General features: G+C 49.5%; 2 protein-coding genes across 2 annotated transcripts in view; both read right to left on the reverse strand.

Moving 5' to 3' along the window:
* LOC123759372 (very long chain fatty acid elongase 7) overlaps nt 1-24,052 on the reverse strand; it is a 139,752-nt gene that overhangs the window by 74,241 nt on the left and 41,459 nt on the right. The gene's annotated exons all lie outside the window — the stretch shown is intronic.
* LOC123759519 (involucrin-like) lies at nt 14,994-15,938 on the reverse strand. The gene has a single exon (XM_045744629.2). It carries the CDS (start codon nt 15,936-15,938, stop codon nt 14,994-14,996), a length of 945 nt encoding a protein of 314 aa, XP_045600585.2.

Genomic DNA, 24,052 nt, shown 5'->3' on the forward strand with positions numbered 1-24,052 from the left:
GTGTGGCCACAGGTGTGATGGGTGACACATGTGTGTGGCCACAGGTGTGCTGGGTGACATATGTGTGTGGTCACAGGTGTGCTGGGTGACACATGTGTGTGGTCACAGGTGTGCTGGGTGACACGTGTGGGCCGCAGGTGTCCTAAACCAAACAGGTCCCCAAGTGTCAGATAATCATATTTTATCTCATTACAACTCTTTTTGCACTTTGTTCAAACTGATGCTCAACTGATGAACTTTTGTGGGCGTGTAATTGCTCCCCGTGACCCTAAACGATCCAATCCCTCGTAAAGAAGGTCGTTGGCATGCCAGTCAAACCTAACTGGTTAGTCGGGAACCAAGTGGTGTCAGACCGAGAGAGAGACAGAACCGGTTTACGACACGAAGTGCAAATCCGGTTTTCTTCAGCTGTGAGGTTTATGGTGTACTGACACCATATGTCAGGCCGGTTGCCTTCAGGTCAAGCTTCGATAGACCTGGAAGCTTTGGTTGTGACCTGGAAGCTTTGGTTGTCACCTGGAAGCTTTGGTTGTGACCTGGAAGCTTTGGTTGTCACCTGGAAGCTTTGGTTGTGACCTGGAAGCTTTGGTTGTCACCTGGAAGCTTTGGTTGTGACCTGGAAGCTTTGGTTGTGACCTGGAAGCTTTGGTTGTGACCTGGAGGCTTTGGTTGTGACCTGGAAGCTTTGGTTGTGACCTGGAAGCTTTGGTTGTGACCTGGAGGCTTCACCAGATCCACAAGGTTTAGAGAGGGTACTCAGTTCGACAGCTGTTTACGGGGGGCCTTGCCAGTTGCTCAAGTTTAGCGTAGTGTGCAATATTGGTCAGAGCCGCGCGCGCGGGTTTTGTAGATATGGTCGTTGGAGGTCGGGTGGTGGTGGTGGTGGTGGTGGTGGTGGTGGTGGTGGTGGTGGTGATGGTGGTGGTGATGGTGGTGGTGATGGTGGTGATGGTGGTGGTGGTGATGGTGGTGGTGGTGGTGGTGGTGGTGGTGGTGGTGATGGTGGTGGTGGTGGTGGTGGTGGTGGTGGTGATGGTGGTGGTGGTGGTGGTGGTGGTGATGGTGGTGGTGGTGGTGGTGATGGTGGTGGTGATGGTGGTGGTGGTGGTGGTGGTGGTGGTGGTGGTGATGGTGGTGGTGGTGGTGGTGATGGTGGTGGTGATGGTGGTGGTGGTGGTGGTGGTGGTGGTGGTGGTGATGGTGGTGGTGGTGGTGGTGATGGTGGTGGTGATGGTGGTGATGGTGGTGGTGGTGATGGTGGTGGTGGTGGTGGTGGTGGTGGTGGTGGTGGTGGTGGTGGTGATGGTGGTGGTGATGGTGGTGGTGGTGGTGGTGGTGATGGTGGTGGTGATGGTGGTGGTGGTGGTGGTGGTGGTGGTGGTGGTGATGGTGGTGGTGGTGGTGGTGGTGGTGGTGGGGTGGTGGTGGTGGTGGTGGTGGTGGTGGTGGTGGTGGTGGTGGTGGTGGTGGTGGTGGTGGTGATGGTGGTGCGGTCAGTGTTGCTAGCGTGGGCGTGGTTGGCTTCCCTTAGGAGTGAGTGCCAGCCTTCCTCCTCCTCCTCCATTACCTGCACACGCAAGTCATGATTACACTGCACACACACACACACACACACACACACACACACACACACACACACACACACACACACACACACAAAGTAGGAACTTCGTGACACACCACCAACATGGGTTCAGCGATGGCAAATCTTGCCTCACAGTTGTAAGAGAATTTTACGACCAGGTGACAAAGATTAAGCAAGAAAGAGAAGGTTGGGCAGACTGTATTTTCTTGGACTGTCGGAAAGCCTTTCACACAGTACCCCATAAAAGGCTGATACATAAGTTGGAGAAACAGGCTGGAGTAACTTGTAGGGCTCTCCAGTGGATAAGGGAGTACCTAAGCAATAGGAAGCAGAGTTACTGTGAGGGGTGAGATCTCAGAATGGCGTGATGTCACCAGCGGAGTCTCACAGGGCTCTGTACTCGGACCTATCCTGTTTTTTATATGTGTAAATGATCTCCAAGAGAGTATAGACTCAGTCCTCTCAATGTTTGTTAACGATTCCAAAATTATGAGAAGGATTAAGACAGAAGAGGACAGCATGAAGCTATAAGATGACCTGGACAAACTAAAGGAATGGTCCAACAAATGGATGTTAGAGTTTAACCCGAGCAAATGGAAAGTAATGAAGATAGGTGTAGGGAGCAGGAGGCCGGATACAAGGTACCATTTGAAAGATGAAATCCTTCAAGAATCAGTGAGAAAGACTTGAGAGTTGATATCACGCCAGGCCTGTCCTCTGAAACACACATCAAAACGATATCATCAGCGGCGTATGCCAGGTTGGCCAACATAGCATGAGTTCAGGGAGAACTCATCCCCGAATACAAAATTCTCAGGGAAATTAACAGAGTAGACATATTAACACAGGTGGTACTCCCACAAGGGGACACAGGTGGAAGCTGAGTACTCAAATGAACCACAGACATATTAGAAAGAACCTTTTCAGTGTCAGAGTAGCTTATAAATGGAATGCATTAGGCAGGGATGTGGTGGAGGCTGACTCCATACACAGTTACATGACAGCGCTCAATAACTCAGGAATCTGTACACCAGTAAGTAGACTGACAATTGAGAAGTGGAACCAAAGAGCCGGAGCTCAACCCCCCCCCCCCCGGGCAAGCACAACTAGGTAAAAACAACTAGGAGAGTACTCGCGTGTCCTCGCGGCCAAGCAGACAGCGTTAGGGAATCGAAGACCCTAAGAGACGATATTCGATTCCGATCGACGCAGAAACAATTGGGCAGTTTCTTTCACCTGATGCTCCTGGTTATCTAGCAGTAAATAGGGTACCTGGGAGTTAGCTGCTAGGGGTTGCTTCCTGTGGATGTGTGCTAAAGATATACATATGTAGTAGTAAATATGAGTGAAATTTATGTCTAGAGTCATTACATTAGAGAACCTGACGGATTGAAAGGCGGGGTCCAAGAGCTAACAGTTCGACCCTGCAGGCGCAAATAGTAAATACATGCACATCAATATGATATAAAATTGTCAGTGTAGACATGATTACAACATACAAATTTCCTATGGGAATTTACCATCCTCGACCATAATCAAGACCGTGGCGGTTATACATATGTATAAACGTGCATATGTATAAAATTAAGACCTTCGAGAAGCCGCCGGCTTCCTGTCCTCGCCGAGGCCACTATAGTGTTTGTGGGTCTGAGGTAAACTCAGGAACAGGTATTTTTTGTGGTAAAGTTTACAGCTTCCAGCAGGAGTCCATCGACACGGGGGCCCGGGCGACCTCCGCCTCACCTTCCCTACAGCTGCCTCATCTTGTAGTGTCATCTCCTCATGACACAGGTGTTACGAGGGTGACGGAGCACACTGAGGTGTCAAGTGACAGGCTACAGTCCTAACCATTATATAACGTCGCATAATTACCGCAGGTTTGCGTTGGTCATAATATTAAGCGTGTAGGATCTTGTCCTAAGTGATCACACTAACATGATGCATCACGTTAGTGTGATCTCTGTGTGTGAGGATCTTGTCCTAAGTGATCACACTAACATGATGCATCACGTTAGTGTGATCTCTGTGTGTGAGGATCTTGTCCTAAGTGATCACACTAACATGATGCATCACGTTAGTGTGATCTCTGTGTGTGAGGATCTTGTCCTAAGTGATCACACTAACATGATGCATCACGTTAGTGTGATCTCTGTGTGTGAGGATCTTGTCATTCCTCCACCAAAGTCAAGCGCAAGGAATAGTTGGGTTTAGGGAGGATATTGCTTCAAGGTGATATATTACACAGCTGCTGCGTCCTTGTTTGCGACTTACGGTAACAAATACATTCATTGTTTAGTACGTTTTTAGTAGTCACTGTGACTGGGAGTCTTCCCTCTGACCTTCACACAACACAAAGTCTTCATCATCTCTTCAACTTTGGACACATATGGACACACGGATATGGTGAAGAGCCTCGTCACTGTGACCACGCAACTTTATCCTCCTCCTGGAAAGGTTATTCTCCTGAAAAATTCCATCTAAGGTTACACAGGAGTATTAGAGACATGACCAACATTTTCTTCATATATTTTCCCAAACACACAAAAGTTCCACAGATAATACGTCACGAACAGTGATAAAAATTGAACAGAATTACTTAGCAAAGTTAAAAGCAATTTAGATAAAAAGTTAAAAAATATTATACCAATTAATATACATTAAGACCTTTTTCTCTTGGAAAGATTAATCTATTGGAAAATTCCACATAAGGTTAACACACCTCCTAGCTGTAAAGCCCCCCATGATGGGGACTTCCTGTTGGCTAATCCAAACACCGCCTTGGACACCCTCCTGGAGCATCGGGACCTAAGTATCGGTGTCGTCCTGCGCCTTGCCGCCCCTATCTCCACCGAACACCGGTGTATCTGCGGCTATACGTCGGCAGACCAATACGGCAGCCATGGTCTCATCTGTCGCAAGTCACAGGGAAAGATTGCCAGACCTGAAGCAGGCAATGACAATGAGAAGTTTGACTATAGCTGGGTGAGAAGGAAGAAATTTCAGGGAACGTCAGTTGTGCAGACGTGACACCAGCAACAAACGCCCAGATGGAGGTCACCCTGCAGCCATGTGTGGGACTACACATGTGCATCTACACTGGCTGATACCTAGCCATGTGTGGGACTACACATGTGCATCTACAGTGGCTGATACCTAGCCATGTGTGGGACTACACATGTACATCTACACTGGCTGATACCTAGCCATGTGTGGGACTACACATGTGCATCTACACTGGCTGATACCTAGCCATGTGTGGGACTACACATGTGCATCTACACTGGTTGATCCCTAGCCATGTGTGGGACTACACATGTACATCTACACTGGCTGATACCTAGCCATGTGTGGGACTACACATGTGCATCTACACTGGCTGATACCTAGCCATGTGTGGGACTACACATGTGCATCTACACTGGCTGATACCTAGCCATGTGTGGGACTACACATGTGCATCTACACTGGCTGATACCTAGCCATGTGTGGGACTACACATGTGCATCTACACTGGCTGATACCTAGCCATGTTTGGGACTACACATGTACATCTACACTGGCTGATACCTAGCCATGTGTGGGACTACACATGTACATCTACACTGGCTAATACCTAGCCATGTGTGGGACTACACATGTGCATCTACACTGAATGATACCTAGTCATGTGTGGGACTACACATGTGCATCTACACTGACTGATACCTAGCCATGTGTGGGACTACACATGTACATCTACACTGGCTAATACCTAGCCATGTGTGGGACTACACATGTGCATCTACACTGAATGATACCTAGTCATGTGTGGGACTACACATGTGCATCTACACTGACTGATACCTAGCCATGTGTGGGACTACACATGTACATCTACACTGGCTAATACCTAGCCATGTGTGGGACTACACATGTACATCTACACTGGCTGATACCTAGCCATGTGTGGGACTACACATGTGCATCTACACTGGCTGATACCTAGTCATGTGTGGGACTACACATGTGCATCTACACTGAATGATACCTAGTCATGTGTGGGACTACACATGTGCATCTACACTGACTGATACCTAGCCATGTGTGGGACTACACATGTGCATCTACACTGGCTGATACCTAGCCATGTGTGGGACTACACATGTGCATCTACACTGGCTGATACCTAGCCATGTGTGGGACTACACATGTACATCTACACTGGCTGATACCTATCTACCTCGTAATGCTATCGTGTAAGTCGTGTGTGTATAACCCACTCGACGTGTGTCATACACCGTGGGTGTGTAAATACACAGGAGCGGCAGCATATCCAGGACTGGCGGTCAGCCTTCAGGTAATGCTACACAGGTTGTGCCACACTGATCAACAACCTCACAAATCACACAAAAATGTCAAAATTTTGTAACATTGTGTCTCAATGATGGAGAGAGGGAGGGCGCCCCCTGCGGTACAGCAGTCAACACACTGTAATGGTGGGACCAGCCTCAGGGGTTACTTACTCTCTATTCAGTCCCCTGCTACACTCGGGGCTGATTTATTCCTATTTTAGTCAGCTATTTTTTTTTTTTGCACTGATCAGTGATTGGAAGAACTGGATTATTTGTACTCATCTATTTGTGCTTGCGAGTGGGGGGTATGGGGGGAGGATGAGCTACGGCTCTTGGGTCCCGCCTCTCATTCGGTGATCTACTGGTGTGTAGGTTCCTGGGCCTATTGGGTTCTGTCATGTCTATATTTAAAGCTGTGCATAACATTTACTTCGATATATATATATATATATATATATATATATATATATATATATATATATATATATATATATATATATATATATATGCGAACTAGCCTGAATGGTCCCCAGGACTATATGCAACTGAAAACTCACACCCCAGAAGTGACTCGAACCCATATCGAGTGTCATAAGGAGATTATGTAGCCTGCTATCATGAAGTCTGTGAATGTAAAATGTTCTGGCCCGAGTCCACAGACTTTAGCACTAGTTTAAGTAAGAATTTGTGAACTGACTTTCAAAATGTGTGTTCAGATGACAGATTTGCGTTCCAGGGAACAACTTCCCAGAATGCAAATGCAAAATGTAAACTAATTCTGGGTATTCAGTAGTATTTACTGCATCGACCTTTCTGTCAGCACAAGTGGCACTCCGCCAGGTGCTCCTCGAGTCCCAGTGCTCAAGTCACAGGTATCTTCTCCATTAAGGTTGCTGAGCAAAGACCAAGTCTGTTAATCAACCAGAAACTTGGAGTCATGGTGATAACGAGGCCTACAGACCAAAATATCGTGAAGTGAGGGGAAAAACTGTTTGGGTTATATACCCGTGTTTCGTGATTCTTGGTGATATCTTCTGCTGCCTATTGTTATCTTCTAGAGCGGTGCCGTCGTAGGCTCTGGCTGGTGTGTGTGTGTGTGTGTGTGTGTGTGTGTGTGTGTGTGTGTGTGCGTGTGTGTGTGTAATCCCTACACCAGACCTGCACACAAGCATGCCTCCACGGACCCCACCACACCTCCGGAATACCAAACACACACTTTCTCACTTTACATGTGATGTCTCAGGCTACGATACTGCTCGGTGGACGGCTCTTGTAGATAGCATCTGCCTACCTCCATGGCGTGTAGACTACACCTGTCTTATGTTTATGGCTTGTATACTGTACCTGTCTACCTGTACAGCTTCTAGACTGCACCTGTCTACCTCTATGGCTAGTAGACTACTTATTTTCTCATTATTCTCGCGTGTTATCATATGTGTTCCTCCGAATGGGGATTAGTACCAGCACTTAACCTTGTTCTTGGTAGTAATTCATTAGGTCTATATTAATTATATTTGTATTATCTTTTTGATGGATTGTAACGTTATAACACTGTCGGATCCGATAACAGTGAACACTTTCGCGTGTTCTCCTGTTATTTTTCTATGATATATGGTCAATATTAATAGTATTTTAAATAGTATTTTAAACTTAAACCTTTAAACCTTTAACCCTTCTCGCCACGGCCTTAATTTGCTCTTAATATCCACAGCTCCATAGATCAAGATGGCTTAAGTCATCTGAGGAATGATCTTGATTAGTGTATCTCCGTATTAGTTAATACATCAGACAATTTAATTAATAATTATCAACACTAGACAACTACCTGATCTCCCGTTCTCTGCGCCTGTTAGAGCTCCTGAAATTAATCCAAATTAATTATAGTGTCATCACCTTACACTTGCTCGTATTGAACTCCAGTAGCCATTTCTTGGACCAACTCAGCTACTTGTTTAAATCATCTTGTAAATTTTTTATAATCATGTCACACTCTTGTTCATTAGTTTTGCATTTATTGCAAACTTCGACATATAAGATGCAGCCCCTGTAGGGTAGTTATATATGTATGTGAGAAACAGTGTGGGTCCCAGCACGTGTCCTTGAGGTAATCTGTTTCCTACTCTTCGTCAGTCCGACTCCTCGCGCCTACTGTTACTCTCTCTTACTCCTGTCTCTTAGAGGGACACTCCTTACTCATGTCCCTCGTCACACTAGGGGATTACACTGTCCCTCGTCACACCAGGGGATTATACTGTCCTTCGTCACACTAGGGGATTACACTGTCCCTCGTCACACTAGGGGATTACACTGTCCCTCGTCACACCAGGGGATTACACTGTCCCTCATCACACTAGGGGATTACACTGTCCCTCGTCACACCAGGGGATTACACTGTCCCTCGTCACACTAGGGGATTACGTCCAACCTACCCCCCCCCCACGCCCTCTTCTCCACCGGTCATTGCACTGTTGTACTGACTCACACACCTGGCACCGGTCTCAGCTTCCTCCTCCTCCTACACAGTCTGTCCCACTAAGACCCGTCACATTCAAGAGGACCTCGAACTGCCCCCTCTTCGTTCTCCTACACAGTCTGTCCCACTAAGACCTCCATCACATTCAAGAGGACCTCGAACTGCCCCCTCTTCGTTCTCCTACACAGTCTGTCCCACTAAGACCTCCATCACATTCAAGAGGACCTCGAACTGCCCCCTCTTCGTTCTCCTACACAGTCTGTCCCACTAAGACCTCCATCACATTCAAGAGGACCTCGAACTGCCCCCTCTTCGTTCTCCTACACAGTCTGTCCCACTAAGACCTCCATCACATTCAAGAGGACCTCGAACTGCCCCCTCTTCGTTCTCCTACACAGTCTGTCCCACTAAGACCTCCGTCACATTCAAGAAGACCTCGAACTGCTCCTCTTCGTTCTCCTACACAGTCTGTCCCACTAAGACCTCCGTCACATTCAAGAGGACCTCGAACTGCCCCTCTTCGTTCTCCTACACAGTCTGTCCCACTAAGACCTCCATCACATTCAAGAGGACCTCGAACTGCCCCCTCTTCGTTCTCCTACACAGTCTGTCCCACTAAGACCTCCGTCACATTCAAGAGGACCTCGAACTGCTCCTCTTCGTTCTCCTACACAGTCTGTCCCACTAAGACCTCCGTCACATTCAAGAGGACCTCGAACTGCCCCTCTTCGTTCTCCTACACAGTCTGTCCCACTAAGACCTCCGTCACATTCAAGAGGACCTCGAACTGCTGCTCTTCATTCTCTCTCTCTGTCCTCCGCCGCAACGTTCAACGAGTTCTCAACGGACTCTGAATCTTCGAAGCAGACGAAGAAACTCATGACCTCTTGCGTTCATTCTATATATATGTAACTAGATTGTGGATTGGTGGGCTCTCAACGGAGACCTGGCTTACTGCTCCTCTGATCAGCCACGGCACATATCTGACACCCTACACGATATCAGCCATAGCACATGTCTGACACCCTACACGATATCAGCCATAGCACATGTCTGACACCCTACACGATATCAGCCATAGCACATGTCTGACACCCTACACGATATCAGCCATAGCACATGTCTGACACCCTACACGATATCAGCCATAGCACATGTCTGACACCCTACACGATATCAGCCATAGCACATGTCTGACACCCTACACGATATCAGCCATAGCACATGTCTGACACCCTACACGATATCAGCCATAGCACATGTTTGACACCCTACACGATATCAGCCATGGCACATATCTGACACCCTACACGATATCAGCCATAGCACACGTTTGACACCCTACACGATATCAGCCATGGCACATATCTGACACCCTACACGATATCAGCCATAGCACACGTTTGACACCCTACACGATATCAGCCATGGCACATATCTGACACCCTACACGATATCAGCCATAGCACACGTTTGACACCCTACACGATATCAGCCATGGCACATACCTGACACCCTACACGATATCAGCCATAGCACATATCTGACACCCTACACGATATCAGCCATAGCACATATTTGACACCCTACACGCGTTGTGGCGCCATCGTCAGACTGACAGCAGAGCAGCTGACACCTGAGGCAGGCAGGTGTCTGCCACCTGAGGCAGGCAGGTGTCTGCCACCTTCCTCTCTTCAAAGAGAGGAAGTGAGTCATTATTGCCGCTGGAGGCGGCTAGTTTATTGTGCGCCCCATACCCATCCTCTCATGGGTAAGTCTGTGATGGGTAAAGACAATATTGGAGATTGGTGTAGGGAGCACGAGGCCCGATACAACGTATCATTTGGGAGAAGAAGTACTTCAAGAATCAGTGAGAAAGACCTGGAAAGGGGGGGGGGGGGTTGATATCATGTCAGGCCTGTCCCCTGAAGCCCACATTAAGAGGGCTTCAGTAGGCCCTACACATCAAAAAGTCAAGACCAGGAATCAACCACCAGTTAAGCCATAATTACATTCTACCCACTTCAAGACCCCGAGCCAACACAGAGACAGGAGCAGCAAGAACATAAGCTGCTTTTGTTGTTAAAGATTCGCTACCTGGAACAGAGTTCCAAGTAGCACGGGCTATGGTGAGCCCGTAGTGCCTTTTTTTGTTGATGCATGTAATGCCCTATTAATATCCATTGTTATGCCATTCATCCACTTGTTCACTTCACTCACATCCTGTACCACCTCGCCTAAAGAGAATATAAGCCTTTGCAAATGCATTGTAAATTAGTCTTTGACAATGTAAGGAATACCTTGCGAAACGCATCCCTAGTCGTCACACCATAATAAAGTGTGAAAATGAACTTTGGAGAGTTAATTTTTCAACTTCCCTCGACAGTGAAGAAAAACATAAGAAATATTGAGAAGATTCGTGTTAGAATCATTAACCTTACCTTTTCGGTTATACTTAACAATATATATATTATATATATATATATATATATATATATATATATATATATATATATATATATAAACCAACTACAAAAGCAATTACATAAGATATAACAAGATCAAATATAATTAGTAGGCAATTATGTCAGGCAACCGGTAGCTGGAAAAATGGGACCCAAGAGCTGAAGCTCAACCCTGCAGCCACACACACACAACCCACCCACACACACACACACACACACACACACACACACACACACACACACACACAACCCACCCACACACACACACACACACACACACACACACCCACACACACACACACACACACACACACACACACACACACACACACACACACACACACACACACATCACAGGGTAATACAGTTACAGAAGGACACGCGGTGAATTAAAAAGGGGGGACTCTGGCGGCGGGAGTACGACCCGCCCGGCGCTCTCTGGGGCCACCGACCGCAGCATCTTCTTGTTGGCATGCTTAGTGCAGCTGAGACTGTTATGTACGTGTAGTGGTAGTCCGTAGCCTCGACCACGGTGGGACTAGCAGCGTCGACTGTGGGACAAGCAGCGTCGACTGTGGGACAAGCGGCGTCGACTGTGGGACAAGCAGCGTCGACTGTGTGGGACAAGCGGCGTCGACTGTGGGACAAGCAGCGTCGACTGTGTGGGACAAGCAGCGTCGACTGTGGGACAAGCAGCGTCGACTGTGTGGGACAAGCAGCGTCGACTGTGGGACAAGCAGCGTCGACTGTGTGGGACAAGCAGCGTCGACTGTGGGACAAGCAGCGTCGACTGTGTGGGACAAGCAGCGTCGACTGTGGGACAAGCAGCGTCGACTGTGGGACAAGCAGCGTCGACTGTGGGACAAGCAGCGTCGACTGTGTGGGACAAGCAGCGTCGACTGTGGGACAAGCAGCGTCGACTGTGTGGGACAAGCAGCGTCGACTGTGTGGGACAAGCAGCGTCGACTGTGTGGGACAAGCAGCGTCGACTGTGAGACAAGCAGCGTCGACTGTGTGAGACAAGCAGCGTCGACTGTGGGACAAGCAGCGTCGACTGTGTGGGACAAGCGGCGTCGACTGTGGGACAAGCAGCGTCGACTGTGTGGGACAAGCAGCGTCGACTGTGAGACAAGCAGCGTCGACTGTGGGACAAGCAGCGTCGACTGTGTGGGACAAGCAGCGTCGACTGTGTGGGACAAGCAGCGTCGACTGTGGAACAATCACCGTCGACTGTGGGACAAGCAGCGTCGACTGTGGGACAAGCAGCGTCGACTGTGTGGGACAAGCAGCGTCGACTGTGTGGGACAAGCAGCGTCGACTGTGTGGGACAAGCAGCGTCGACTGTGTGGGACAAGCAGCGTCGACTGTGGAACAATCACCGTCGACTGTGGGACAAGCAGCGTCGACTGTGGGACAAGCAGCGTCGACTGTGGGACAAGCAGCGTCGACTGTGTGGGACAAGCAGCGTCGACTGTGTGAGACAATCACCGTCGACTGTGGGACAAGCAGCGTCGACTGTGGAACAATCACCGTCGACTATAGGTCAGACTTTGTCAGGTTTCTTAAACAATGCAAAGACGAGCAAAGTGAACCTTTAACTTCTATATTTAATAAATCATTACAGTCGAGCAAAGTACCGGACTCACGGAGAGTCGCAAATGTCGTTCCAATCCTTTAAGAAGGGAAATGGATCACTTGCGTCAAATTATCAGTCAATTAGCTTAACCTCTGTTATGAGAAAATAACTTGAATCGATAATCGCAAAAGCTATTCATTTACATCTTCAGAAACACAGTTTAATAAAGAATTCACAACACAGTTTTGCAAAGACTTGCTTCTGCTTGACGATTTTGCCTGCACTCTTATCCACCATTTTTGAGTCAATTGAGAATGGGAAGCATTGTGACCTAGACTTGAGCACGGCTTCTGATACTCAGCCTCACGAAAGGTTGATTAAGAGACGTGGAGGTTATCTTGAGAGGTTATCTTGAGATGATTTCGGGGCTTTAGTGTCCCCGCGGCCCGGTCCTCGACCAGGCCTCCACCCCCAGGAAGCAGCCCGTGACAGCTGACTAACTCCCAGGTACCTATTTACTGCTAGGTAACAGGGGCATTCAGGGTGAAAGAAACTTTGCCCATTTGTTTCTGCCTCGTGCGGGAATCGAACCCGCGCCACAGAATTACGAGTCCTGCGCGCTATCCACCAGGCTACGAGGCCCCCTTTATGACATTGGAGGCTCATGGGGAATCGATAATAACCTTATCCTTTTAGGATTGAAGGACAAAATATTGTTATAGGCCTGGTCGAGGGACCGGGCCGCGGGGACACTAAAAAAGCCCCGAAATCATCTCAAGATCTCTCAAGATAGCCCAACTTGAAAACGATCCCGTTCCCACTGTTGTGTTGCAGGAGAAAATCAATCACCTAACTTCCACGGACGTGTCTTGCAAGCGGGAAGTGTTTCAGTCTCTCACACACGTCCTCACAAGCCGTCCAGAGCGGCTATGTAACACCGGACTATAAAAACACAAATGTTATCTCTGCCACCACTCTCAACTTGCGACCCAAATGTTAGTAGTAGTACAAGTTACTCACCTCCCGGCAATCTTTTTATGACATTTTTTGTAACAATTGGGTAAAAACAATAAGTAAAAGTTGTAATTCTAAAGGCTTTATGAACCAGATGTCTTCGAGGTTCTTTGTGGTTCTTGAGCTGCTTGAAGAACCTGGATGGTTTAAGAAGCCACCGTCTGCCTCCTCACACACACACACCATTACCGTGTTCGTTGACCTCAAAGCCACTGCATAGTTTCTTATGAGTCGTACAAGGTGTCTGTGTTGACGAGCAGTTCGTGGTGTTTAAACCATGCAGTTCCCGCGCGTAATCCTCCTCCCTCACCTCATATTAATGAGTCACTAAACCACTACATCCCTCCCCCCCCCCCACAACACTGCACTCGCCCTCACAAGCTCCTCAGGAAATAAAACTGTAGGTGGCACGAGGCTGTGGCGCTTCTCAGTGTGTTTCTATGCGTGAAAGTTGATGCAATTCTTCTTCTTCTCCAAATTATTATTGTTGAGAAAATCCGTAGGAGCCGCGTTGCGGATTCGAACTTATGCGGTGGGTAGTCCCACGCGCGCGCGCACGCACGCACGCACGCACAAACACACACACACACACACACACACACACACACACACACAAACACACACACACACACACACACACACACACACACAAACACAAACACACACACAAACACACACACACACACACACACACACACACACAAACACACACACACACACACACACACACACACACACACACACACACACACACACCACACACACACACAAACACACACACACACACACACACACACACACACACACACCACACACACACAAACACACACACACACACACACACGCCCCAGTCAACCAGGCCACCACATGGCCAAAAGAATTACAACCTGGAGTACTACTAAACACATGAGGGTTTCCTGAGGCTTTCACTCAAACCAGACCAGGATTTTCCCACATTCCTCACCCCCCCCTCCTCCCCCCTTATGCACTCTGGCTCTCATCTAGGAATGTTCCACTTCTGACGCCCCTCATCCAATACACAGAGAGAGAGTAATCCCACTAACATGACCCCATCCATGAGGATTTTGTCATTGATAAATCCCATTAGTGTCATTACTCTCTGTGTATTATCATTATTTTTGTTATTATTATTATTTGTGCGAGGATATGGAATCAGGGGTGCCAGATTTGAGTTGCTTAAAGTCGCGAGCTGAAGAACAAATTAGTGTGTACGCGGGAAGAGGGGGGAGGGGGGTTGTGGTGGGGTGGTAGTGAGGGGGGGGGTTATGTGGTTGGTAACATTTAGTACGAAATACCATAAAAGCCGGCGGAGAGCGGGTTGCGGTTGGCGCTACAGAGTGAATGCATGTTACGAAAAAAAAGTGTTGCATCACCTGCTGACCCCAAACATCAACCAGTTACCTTCAGCTCTAGATATGTGTGTCAGGCGAGCCATTATTTAGAGTCTCGGTGGCTCCCGGTGGATCCTGACGGCTCCTAATGGTCTCAGCTGGCTCCTGTTAGCTCTTTGGCGGCCCACCTGTTGGCCTCAGGTGGCTCCTGTTGGATTCTGGTGGTTTCTTGTGAATCCTAACGGCTGCTGTTGGCTTCTCGCGGCTCCCTGACGGCTCACGAAGGCTCCTGAAGGTTCTTGAAGGTTCCTGAAGGCTCCTGAAGGCTCCTGAAGGTTGTTGAAGGCTCCTGAAGGTTCCTGAAGGTTCTTGAAGGCTCCTGAAGGCTCTTGAAGGTACTTGATGGTTCCTGAAGGTTGTTGAAGGCTCCTGTAGGTTCCTGAAGGTTCTCGAAGGCTCCTGAAGGCTCCTGAAGGCTCTTGAAGGTACTTGATGGTTCCTGAAGGTTTTCGAAGGCTCCTGAAGGTTCCTGAAGGTTCTTGAAGGTTCCTGAAGGTTCTTGAAGGTTCCTGAAGGCTCCTGAAGGCTCCTGAAGGTTGTTGAAGGCTCCTGAAGGTTCCTGAAGGTTCTTGAAGGCTCCTGAAGGCTCTTGAAGGTACTTGATGGTTCCTGAAGGTTGTTGAAGGCTCCTGAAGGTTCCTGAAGGTTCTTGAAGGCTCCTGAAGGCTCTTGAAGGTACTTGATGGTTCCTGAAGGTTTTCGAAGGCTCCTGAAGGTTCCTGAAGGTTCTTGAAGGCTCCTGAAGGCTCTTGAAGGTACTTGATGGTTCCTGAAGGTTCTCGAAGGCTCCTGAAGGTTCCTGAAGGTTCTTGAAGGCTCCTGAAGGCTCTTGAAGGTACTTGATGGTTCCTGAAGGTTCTCGAAGGCTCCTGAAGGTTCCTGAAGGTTCTTGAAGGCTCCTGAAGGCTCTTGAAGGTACTTGATGGTTCCTGAAGGTTCTCGAAGGCTCCTGAAGGTTCCTGAATGTTCCTAAAGGCTTCTGACAGCTTCTGTTGGCTTCTTGGCAGAAGCACAGAGGCCTGTTGGCTTCTTAACAGCTCCTTGCGGCTCACATAGACTTTTTTATGCACTTGGCGTTTCATACCGACTCTTGAGAGATCGTGGCAGATCCTTGTAACTCACGCGGCTCTTGAAGACATTTAACGGCTCCAGGCGACTCTTGGCAAATTTGGCGCCTTCGTGCAACCTCTCGCGGCTTGTGTCAGGGTCCTGGCGGTCCCTGGCGGTCTCTGGCGGTCCCTGATGGTCCCTGGTGGCTCCAGAGAGCTCTTGGTGGATTATAATAGGTTTTTGTGGCTTGGCGGCTCCTAGACATTCCTGGCAAGTACTGGCAGCTCATGGAGGTCCCTGGCAGGTCCCTGGCAGGTACTGGAGGTCCCTGGCAAGTACTGGCAGCTCATGGAGGTCCCTGGCAGGTCCCTGGCAGGTACTGGAGGTCCCTGGCAAGTACTGGCGGCTCCTGTTGTGGCGCGCTACTTATGGCTCGGTACAAGTGTTGTTACTGTAGGCAACAGACAATTGTTGCGGCAATAATGTTACTTACGGTCCTCCCATTTTCTCCGGCTAAGTAATGGGTCCAGAATTCCGTTGTTGCAAAATACAGAGATGGAAGTATAACCGCAGACGGATATCCTGTGGTGATATTATATAAATGTATTTTTCCTTCCTGCGAGTTAATTTCACTTCATCTAACCGTAACAATTATATATTCTCCCTTGACACGATTATAGCAAGCATCTAACCCCAGTTACATCAACACAGACATAAACTGTTCAGGATCGTATCATTTTACATGATATATAACAAAGATCTTGCAGTATGACCAGGGTGGGGGGTGGGGAGAGTATTGCATCTATCTGGATGGACTCATCTAGGGTCGAGGGTCGAGCGCCGGCTCCAAGGGCCGCCTTCCATACAGTTCCCACTTTTTTATCATATTTACATATAACTTTTTGTTTTTTAGAAAGCTTCAGTGACTTACTCCTTCAATCTATTCCACTTATTGAGAACTATAATATTGGAGAGTTTGTTTCTAACATCTATGTGAGCTATTTGTGTCTAGTGTCTTCCATCTGTGTCTCCTTGTTATGCTGTTCTTAGCTCTGAACCTGTGAGCTTTGACCTGTTCCTGCAGGAGATGTATCCGAGTCTGGTACGTATATCCGAGTCTGGTACGTATATCCGAGTCTGGTATATCCAGACGGAAGTGACCTTACGACCTGCTCAATAGCGACGATGACGACCCATACATTATTGTAATAAACCCGTAGCACTACAAGGTGTAAATAAACGACTCTTTATTTGTATTTGTTTTAATTATTGTTTAATCCATTCCAGTACTTTACCTTGTGTTCTCGGTGCTTGTAAGTTCCTCGCCAGTCTGTCATGAGGCAGAATTAAAAGCTGTAGAGAAGTGCAAGTATACACCGCGACTTACCAGAATATTTGCACTTATTCTGCAACTTCTTGACCGGAATAGCTAGTTACCGGGTCCATAAAGATGTTCAGGTTAGTAAAACAGGATTTATTTTTAACACGTTCCTGTTGAGTAGATTTACTAGTCTGCCCGCTGTGACCCCCAGCAAGCATGCACTCTGAGACCCCAGCAAGCATGCACTCTGTGACCCCAGCAAGCATGCACTCTGTGACCCCCAGCAAGCATGCACTCTGTGACCCAACAAGTTCCTCTTAGGAGGAACACCTCCGACACAAACAGATGCGACTGAAGGGTAAATAATAGACACTATAATCACAGCGGCAAAGTGAGCCAGGGGCAAAAATTATAGTTCTTGTTGATGTTGATCACAGGGAGGAGCGCCAGACCAAGATGAAGGAGGACGGGAAGACGGGGTACAGGAGCGTCTCCACACCGAAGGAGGGAGGAGGCTGCGATGACCCGCGTCACCTCCTGGTGCTCCCCCAAAATGACGTTGGTGTCCTGAAGGGGAAGATGGGTGGCCAGGAGCCAGTGGCCAGCAGGGGGTATACTGTTTACAAGGACAGGTCAGGAGACACACTCCACACCTGCGGCTGCAGGAGGGTCACGCCCTACCTACAAGACGACCGGCGTGACAGGAGGCGAAGAAGGGCGGCAGAAGGCTAGAGGTGCACATCACCACTCCCTCAGATCTTGTCTAGAACACTCAAAAATCTCGAAAAATTAAAAAAATATATATAATATATATATATGTAGTCAAAATATTAACAAAAATCCATGGTGAGAGAAGAGGCAGCAGTCAGTAGAGGAGCAGTAGCAGTGAGGAGCCTTCCTTGCCACGTAGCAGAGACTGTAAACAAGAGAAGAATAACGGAGGACTTGGGAGAGGATAAACTTTGTAATAGGGAGTTAACACACATTTCTTGAGAGAAAGTGAGCAGGATGCGAGAGGAGAAAGATGGATGGGATGACTGCTCTTCCCTAGACTCTCAAAAACCTTCCGATACAAGTATTCACAAGACGCTGGTGTATAAGATGGAGAGAAAAGCTCACATAAGGGGAATTACAGTGAGACGCGTCAAGGAGTTATGTGACGAGAGAATCTATTCCTGTTATACGTGATTAATCTGGCCGAGAAAGGAAGGTCGTACGTGTTGAAGCTCGCACGTGACGCAAAACTGACGAGGAATGTAGAAGTCAAGGAGGTCTCTTGCTCTGTGAGAAGACAAATGTCTGTTAGGGGGGTAACTTATCTGGAGATCTTCTTCTTGTAACTCATCGGTACATCGTTCGGGTAACTCACACGTAAAAAGATTATACGGAGACGAGAAGACAGACCAGAAACATTCGACACCGTACGGAAAGATGGTGTTCAGTACCGCCCACAGGATAGGTATAGTGTCCAGCACCACCCACAGGATGGGTATGGTGTGCAGCACCACCCACAGGATGGGTACGGTGTTCAGCACCACCCACAGGATGGGTATGGTGTGCAGCACCACCCACAGGATGGGTATGGTGTCCAGCACCACCCACAGGATGGGTACGGTGTCCAGCACCACCCACAGGATGGGTATGGTGTCCAGCACCACCCACAGGATGGGTATGGTGTTCAGCACCACCCACAGGATGGGTATGGTGTCCAGCACCACCCACAGGATGGGTATGGTGTCCAGCACCACCCACAGGATGGGTACGGTGTCCAGCACCACCCACAGGATGGGTATGGTGTCCAGCACCACCCACAGGATGGGTACGGTGTCCAGCACCACCCACAGGATGGGTATGGTGTTCAGCACCACCCACAGGATGGGTATGGTGTCCAGCACCACCCACAGGATGGGTACGGTGTCCAGCACCACCCACAGGATGGGTATGGTGTCCAGCACCACCCACAGGATGGGTATGGTGTTCAGCACCACCCACAGGATGGGTATGGTGTTCAGCACCACCCACAGGATGGGTATGGTGTCCAGCACCACCCACAGGATGGGTATGGTGTTCAGCACCACCCACAGGATGGGTATGGTGTCCAGCACCACCCACAGGATGGGTACGGTGTCAGCACCACCCACAGGATGGGTATGGTGTTCAGCACCACCCACAGGATGGGTATGGTGTTCAGCACCACCCACAGGATGGGTATGGTGTTCAGCACCACCCACAGGATGGGTATGGTGTTCAGCACCACCCACAGGATGGGTATGGTGTCCAGCACCACCCACAGGATGGGTATGGTGTTCAGCACCACCCACAGGATGGGTATGGTGTTCAGCACCACCCACAGGATGGGTATGGTGTCCAGCACCACCCACAGGATGGGTACGGTGTCCAGCACCACCCACAGGATGGGTATGGTGTCCAGCACCACCCACAGGATGGGTATGGTGTCCAGCACCACCCACAGGATGGGTATGGTGTTCAGCACCACCCACAGGATGGGTATGGTGTTCAGCACCACCCACAGGATGGGTATGGTGTCCAGCACCACCCACAGGATGGGTACGGTGTTCAGCACCACCCACAGGATGGGTACGGTGTTCAGCACCACCCACAGGATGGGTATGGTGTCCAGCACCACCCACAGGATGGGTACGGTGTCCAGCACCACCCACAGGATGGGTATGGTGTCCAGCACCACCCACAGGATGGGTACGGTGTCCAGCACCACCCACAGGATGGGTATGGTGTCCAGCACCACCCACAGGATGGGTATGGTGTCCAGCACCACCCACAGGATGGGTACGGTGTCCAGCACCACCCACAGGATGGGTATGGTGTCCAGCACCACCCACAGGATGGGTACGGTGTCCAGCACCACCCACAGGATGGGTATGGTGTCCAGCACCACCCACAGGATGGGTATGGTGTCCAGCACCACCCACAGGATGGGTACGGTGTCCAGCACCACCCACAGGATGGGTATGGTGTCCAGCACCACCCACAGGATGGGTATGGTGTCCAGCACCACCCACAGGATGGGTATGGTGTCCAGCACCACCCACAGGATGGGTATGGTGTCCAGCACCACCCACAGGATGGGTATGGTGTCCAGCACCACCCACAGGATGGGTACGGTGTCCAGCACCACCCACAGGATGGGTATGGTGTCCAGCACCACCCACAGGATGGGTGCGGTGTCCAGCACCACCCACAGGATGGGTACGGTGTTCAGCACCACCCACAGGATGGGTATGGTGTCCAGCACCACCCACAGGATGGGTACGGTGTCCAGCACCACCCACAGGATGGGTATGGTGTCCAGCACCACCCACAGGATGGGTATGGTGTCCAGCACCACCCACAGGATGGGTACGGTGTCCAGCACCACCCACAGGATGGGTATGGTGTCCAGCACCACCCACAGGATGGGTATGGTGTCCAGCACCACCCACAGGATGGGTGCGGTGTCCAGCACCACCCACAGGATGGGTGCGGTGTCCAGCACCACCCACAGGATGGGTGCGGTGTCCAGCACCACCCACAGGATGGGTACGGTGTCCAGCACCACCCACAGGATGGGTACGGTGTCCAGCACCACCCACAGGATGGGTACGGTGTCCAGCACCACCCACAGGATGGGTACGGTGTCCAGCACCACCCACAGGATGGGTACGGTGTCCAGCACCACCCACAGGATGGGTATGGTGTCCAACACCACCCACAGGATGGGTATGGTGTCCAGCACCACCCACAGGATGGGTACGGTGTCCAGCACCACCCACAGGATGGGTACGGTGTCCAGCACCACCCACAGGATGGGTACGGTGTCCAGCACCACCCACAGGATGGGTACGGTGTCCAGCACCACCCACAGGATGGGTACGGTGTCCAGCACCACCCACAGGATGGGTACGGTGTCCAGCACCACCCACAGGATGGGTATGGTGTCCAACACCACCCACAGGATGGGTACGGTGTCCAGCACCACCCACAGGATGGGTGCGGTGTCCAGCACCCACCCACAGGATGGGTACGGTGTCCAGCACCACCCACAGGATGGGTGCGGTGTCCAGCACCACCCACAGGATGGGTGCGGTGTCCAGCACCCACCCACAGGATGGGTACGGTGTCCAGCACCACCCACAGGATGGGTACGACGTGCATATTAAACTAAACTAACAACATGAACGTTGACGAGCGAGGCATAAACAACACAACTCATTCCCCAGTAGTTAGGTAATCAATCAGCCCCCTCCCCCCCCTTCCCCCCCACGATACCGAAGGGAGTGGGGGTGATGGGGTGAAGGGGAGAGGAGGGGGGGAGGGGGAGGGGGCAGGCAACAGGTGAAAGTATGGGCCTACGTTACGTTCTACTGTTGTGTAACTCCTCCCCCTCCCCCTCTCTCTCACCTGACTCACCCTACCACATTCCCTCACCCTCACTACTCTCCCTCACCCCTACCTCACCCCCCAAGCGGCCTACTAGTATGAGGTCGAGGAGCCTTGTAATTATTGAACAGATTTACGGGCTCACCATAGCCCGTGCTACATGGACACTTCGTCCTGAGTAGCTAAATCTTTAACAACAACAACAACTGAACAGATCCACCAGGGCCGATGATGAGGGTTCAAACTTACGCCTGAAAGGATCCTAGATCCCCTTTGCAATTATTGAGTCTACTCATGTGTTCTTGAGAATATCCTGGCGGAGCAGCCAACATGTCCCAGCGCAGACGGCTTCCCGAAATCATGCCCTACCACTTGGGGTGGACGGTAGAGCTTCATGCAGGTCGGCGTTCAATCCCCGACCGTCCAAGTGGTTGGGCACCATTCCTTTCCCGCCGTCCCATCCCAAATCTCTTATCCTGACCCCTTCCAAGTGCTATATATAGTCGTAATGGCTTGGCCCTTTCCCCCCTGATAATTTATTTCACTTCCCCATATCATGCTACACACACACTCACAGGAAATGTATATGTTTATCTCTCAGAATGTTCGGTAATATGTTTATTGCTTGTGATGTGTGTCTGTGTTAACACGATGTACTGAACGGGGTGAGAATAGCTTGAGCTACCTCATCCCTTTGTGTGTATTTTACCTCAATAAACTTATTTCAATTTCAATTTCACTCACACTGACAGCCATATTGTCACAGACGTCGTCGAGGAGCAATACTGTTCCGTCAATATTGGTGTGATAACTTATATAGCAGTTAGTGGGTGAAGACATAGCGAGTGGGAGTTACGACCAGTATGTCTCAGTAGGAGACTAGTCTACCTGTGTTCAGGTATTGTGTTCAGGTATAGTTCAGTCTACCTGTGTTCAGGTATTGTGTTCAGGTATAGTTCAGTCTACCTGTGTTCAGGTATTGTGTTCAGGTATAGTTCAGTCTACCAGTGTTCAGGTATTGTGTTCAGGTATAGTTCAGTCTACCTGTGTTCAGGTATTGTGTTCAGGTATAGTTCAGTCTACCTGTGTTCAGGTATAGTTCAGTCTACCTGTGTTCAGGTATAGTTCAGTCTACCTGTGTTCAGGTATTGTGTTCAGGTATAGTTCAGTCTACCTGTGTTCAGGTATAGTTCAGTCTACCTGTGTTCAGGTATTGTGTTCAGGTATAGTTCAGTCTACCTGTGTTCAGGTATTGTGTTCAGGTATAGTTCAGTCTACCTGTGTTCTACGGTATATAACTCCTTTAGTGTCCAGCGCCTGGCGACGCCTGACCACTTGGTTACTCTCTGGAGGGCCCAAGGTCACTCACTCACACACACCTCTCTACCCTGACCTGGACCTGTAGGTGCCACCACTGTGCCAGACAACTGCTGGGTGTTATGGCGAGGCAGAACGTCTACAAGACACCCGAGTAGCGATGGAAGGGGCAGCCAGGTTACCATTTTCGTAATTGTGTTATCTTGGAGGGCCTCCAACAGTGCCGTGCCTGGAGCTCCGCCGTCACACACACAAAAAAGGAGTTCCGCCTCTTACCTAAAGTCGTGGACACGTCGCACTGCTGTGGAACTCGCGTATTACTTAACTTTAAATAGTTAGTTACTTTAGTTACTTATTATGCAATCCATACCCATTTCGTGTCGGGGGGGGGGGGGAAGGAGAGGAGGGGAAAAGGGTTAGAGGCACATAATAGGTTCATCTCATGTCGGGGCGTACGGTGTTGAACTGCTTCACCCGCACCCAAGTGCTTGGGAGTGATACGTGAAACTTGGACTGGTTTCAGTACAAGCCACCACACATCCTCTCCATCACTAGACTCCCAGGTGATATAGCTTATAACAAGTCGTGGTGGTCCAGTGGTAGAGCTTGCGGCTGGCAACGCCTTGGTGGCGGGGTTCGAGTCACCTCGGAGCTCCAGTGGCTTTTCTCATTCATACATAACACGTTAGTTTGACTTTGTGTATTTGTGGTAGTTCACCATTGATGGAGTTTTCTCTGAATTCCGCGATTTTGTCTCACTCGATTACATAGTGACGCAAAGCAGGTAAAGAATTACTACGGGCTCACCATAGCCCGTGCTGCTTGGAACTTTTTGTTCCAGGTAGTGAGTTTTTAACAACAACAACAGCAGGTAAATCAGTTCTGCTGACAGAGTTTACATTCAGTCAGCAGGAGGAGCAGACTCCCAGAGGAACTTGTAGCCCAGCCAGATATACATGACGACATTACATTGACTAAATTAATTTTTTTTTACAAAATATGAACTATGAGAGGCAAGTCAGTAGAGGCATTTCGTGAGGCGTCTCATCAGAGACATCTTCAGATGGTCACGTTTGTTGACATGTCCGCAGATGTACCAAGATGGTGTGA

This window comes from Procambarus clarkii, chromosome 32 (genome assembly GCF_040958095.1).
Source record: "Procambarus clarkii isolate CNS0578487 chromosome 32, FALCON_Pclarkii_2.0, whole genome shotgun sequence".
Lineage (NCBI taxonomy): Eukaryota > Metazoa > Arthropoda > Malacostraca > Decapoda > Cambaridae > Procambarus > Procambarus clarkii.

Coding starts and splice junctions, on each gene's coding strand:
- LOC123759519 (XM_045744629.2), bottom strand. CDS start 15,938: ATGAAACGCCAAGTGCATAAAAAAGTCTATGTGAGCCGCAAGGAGCTG.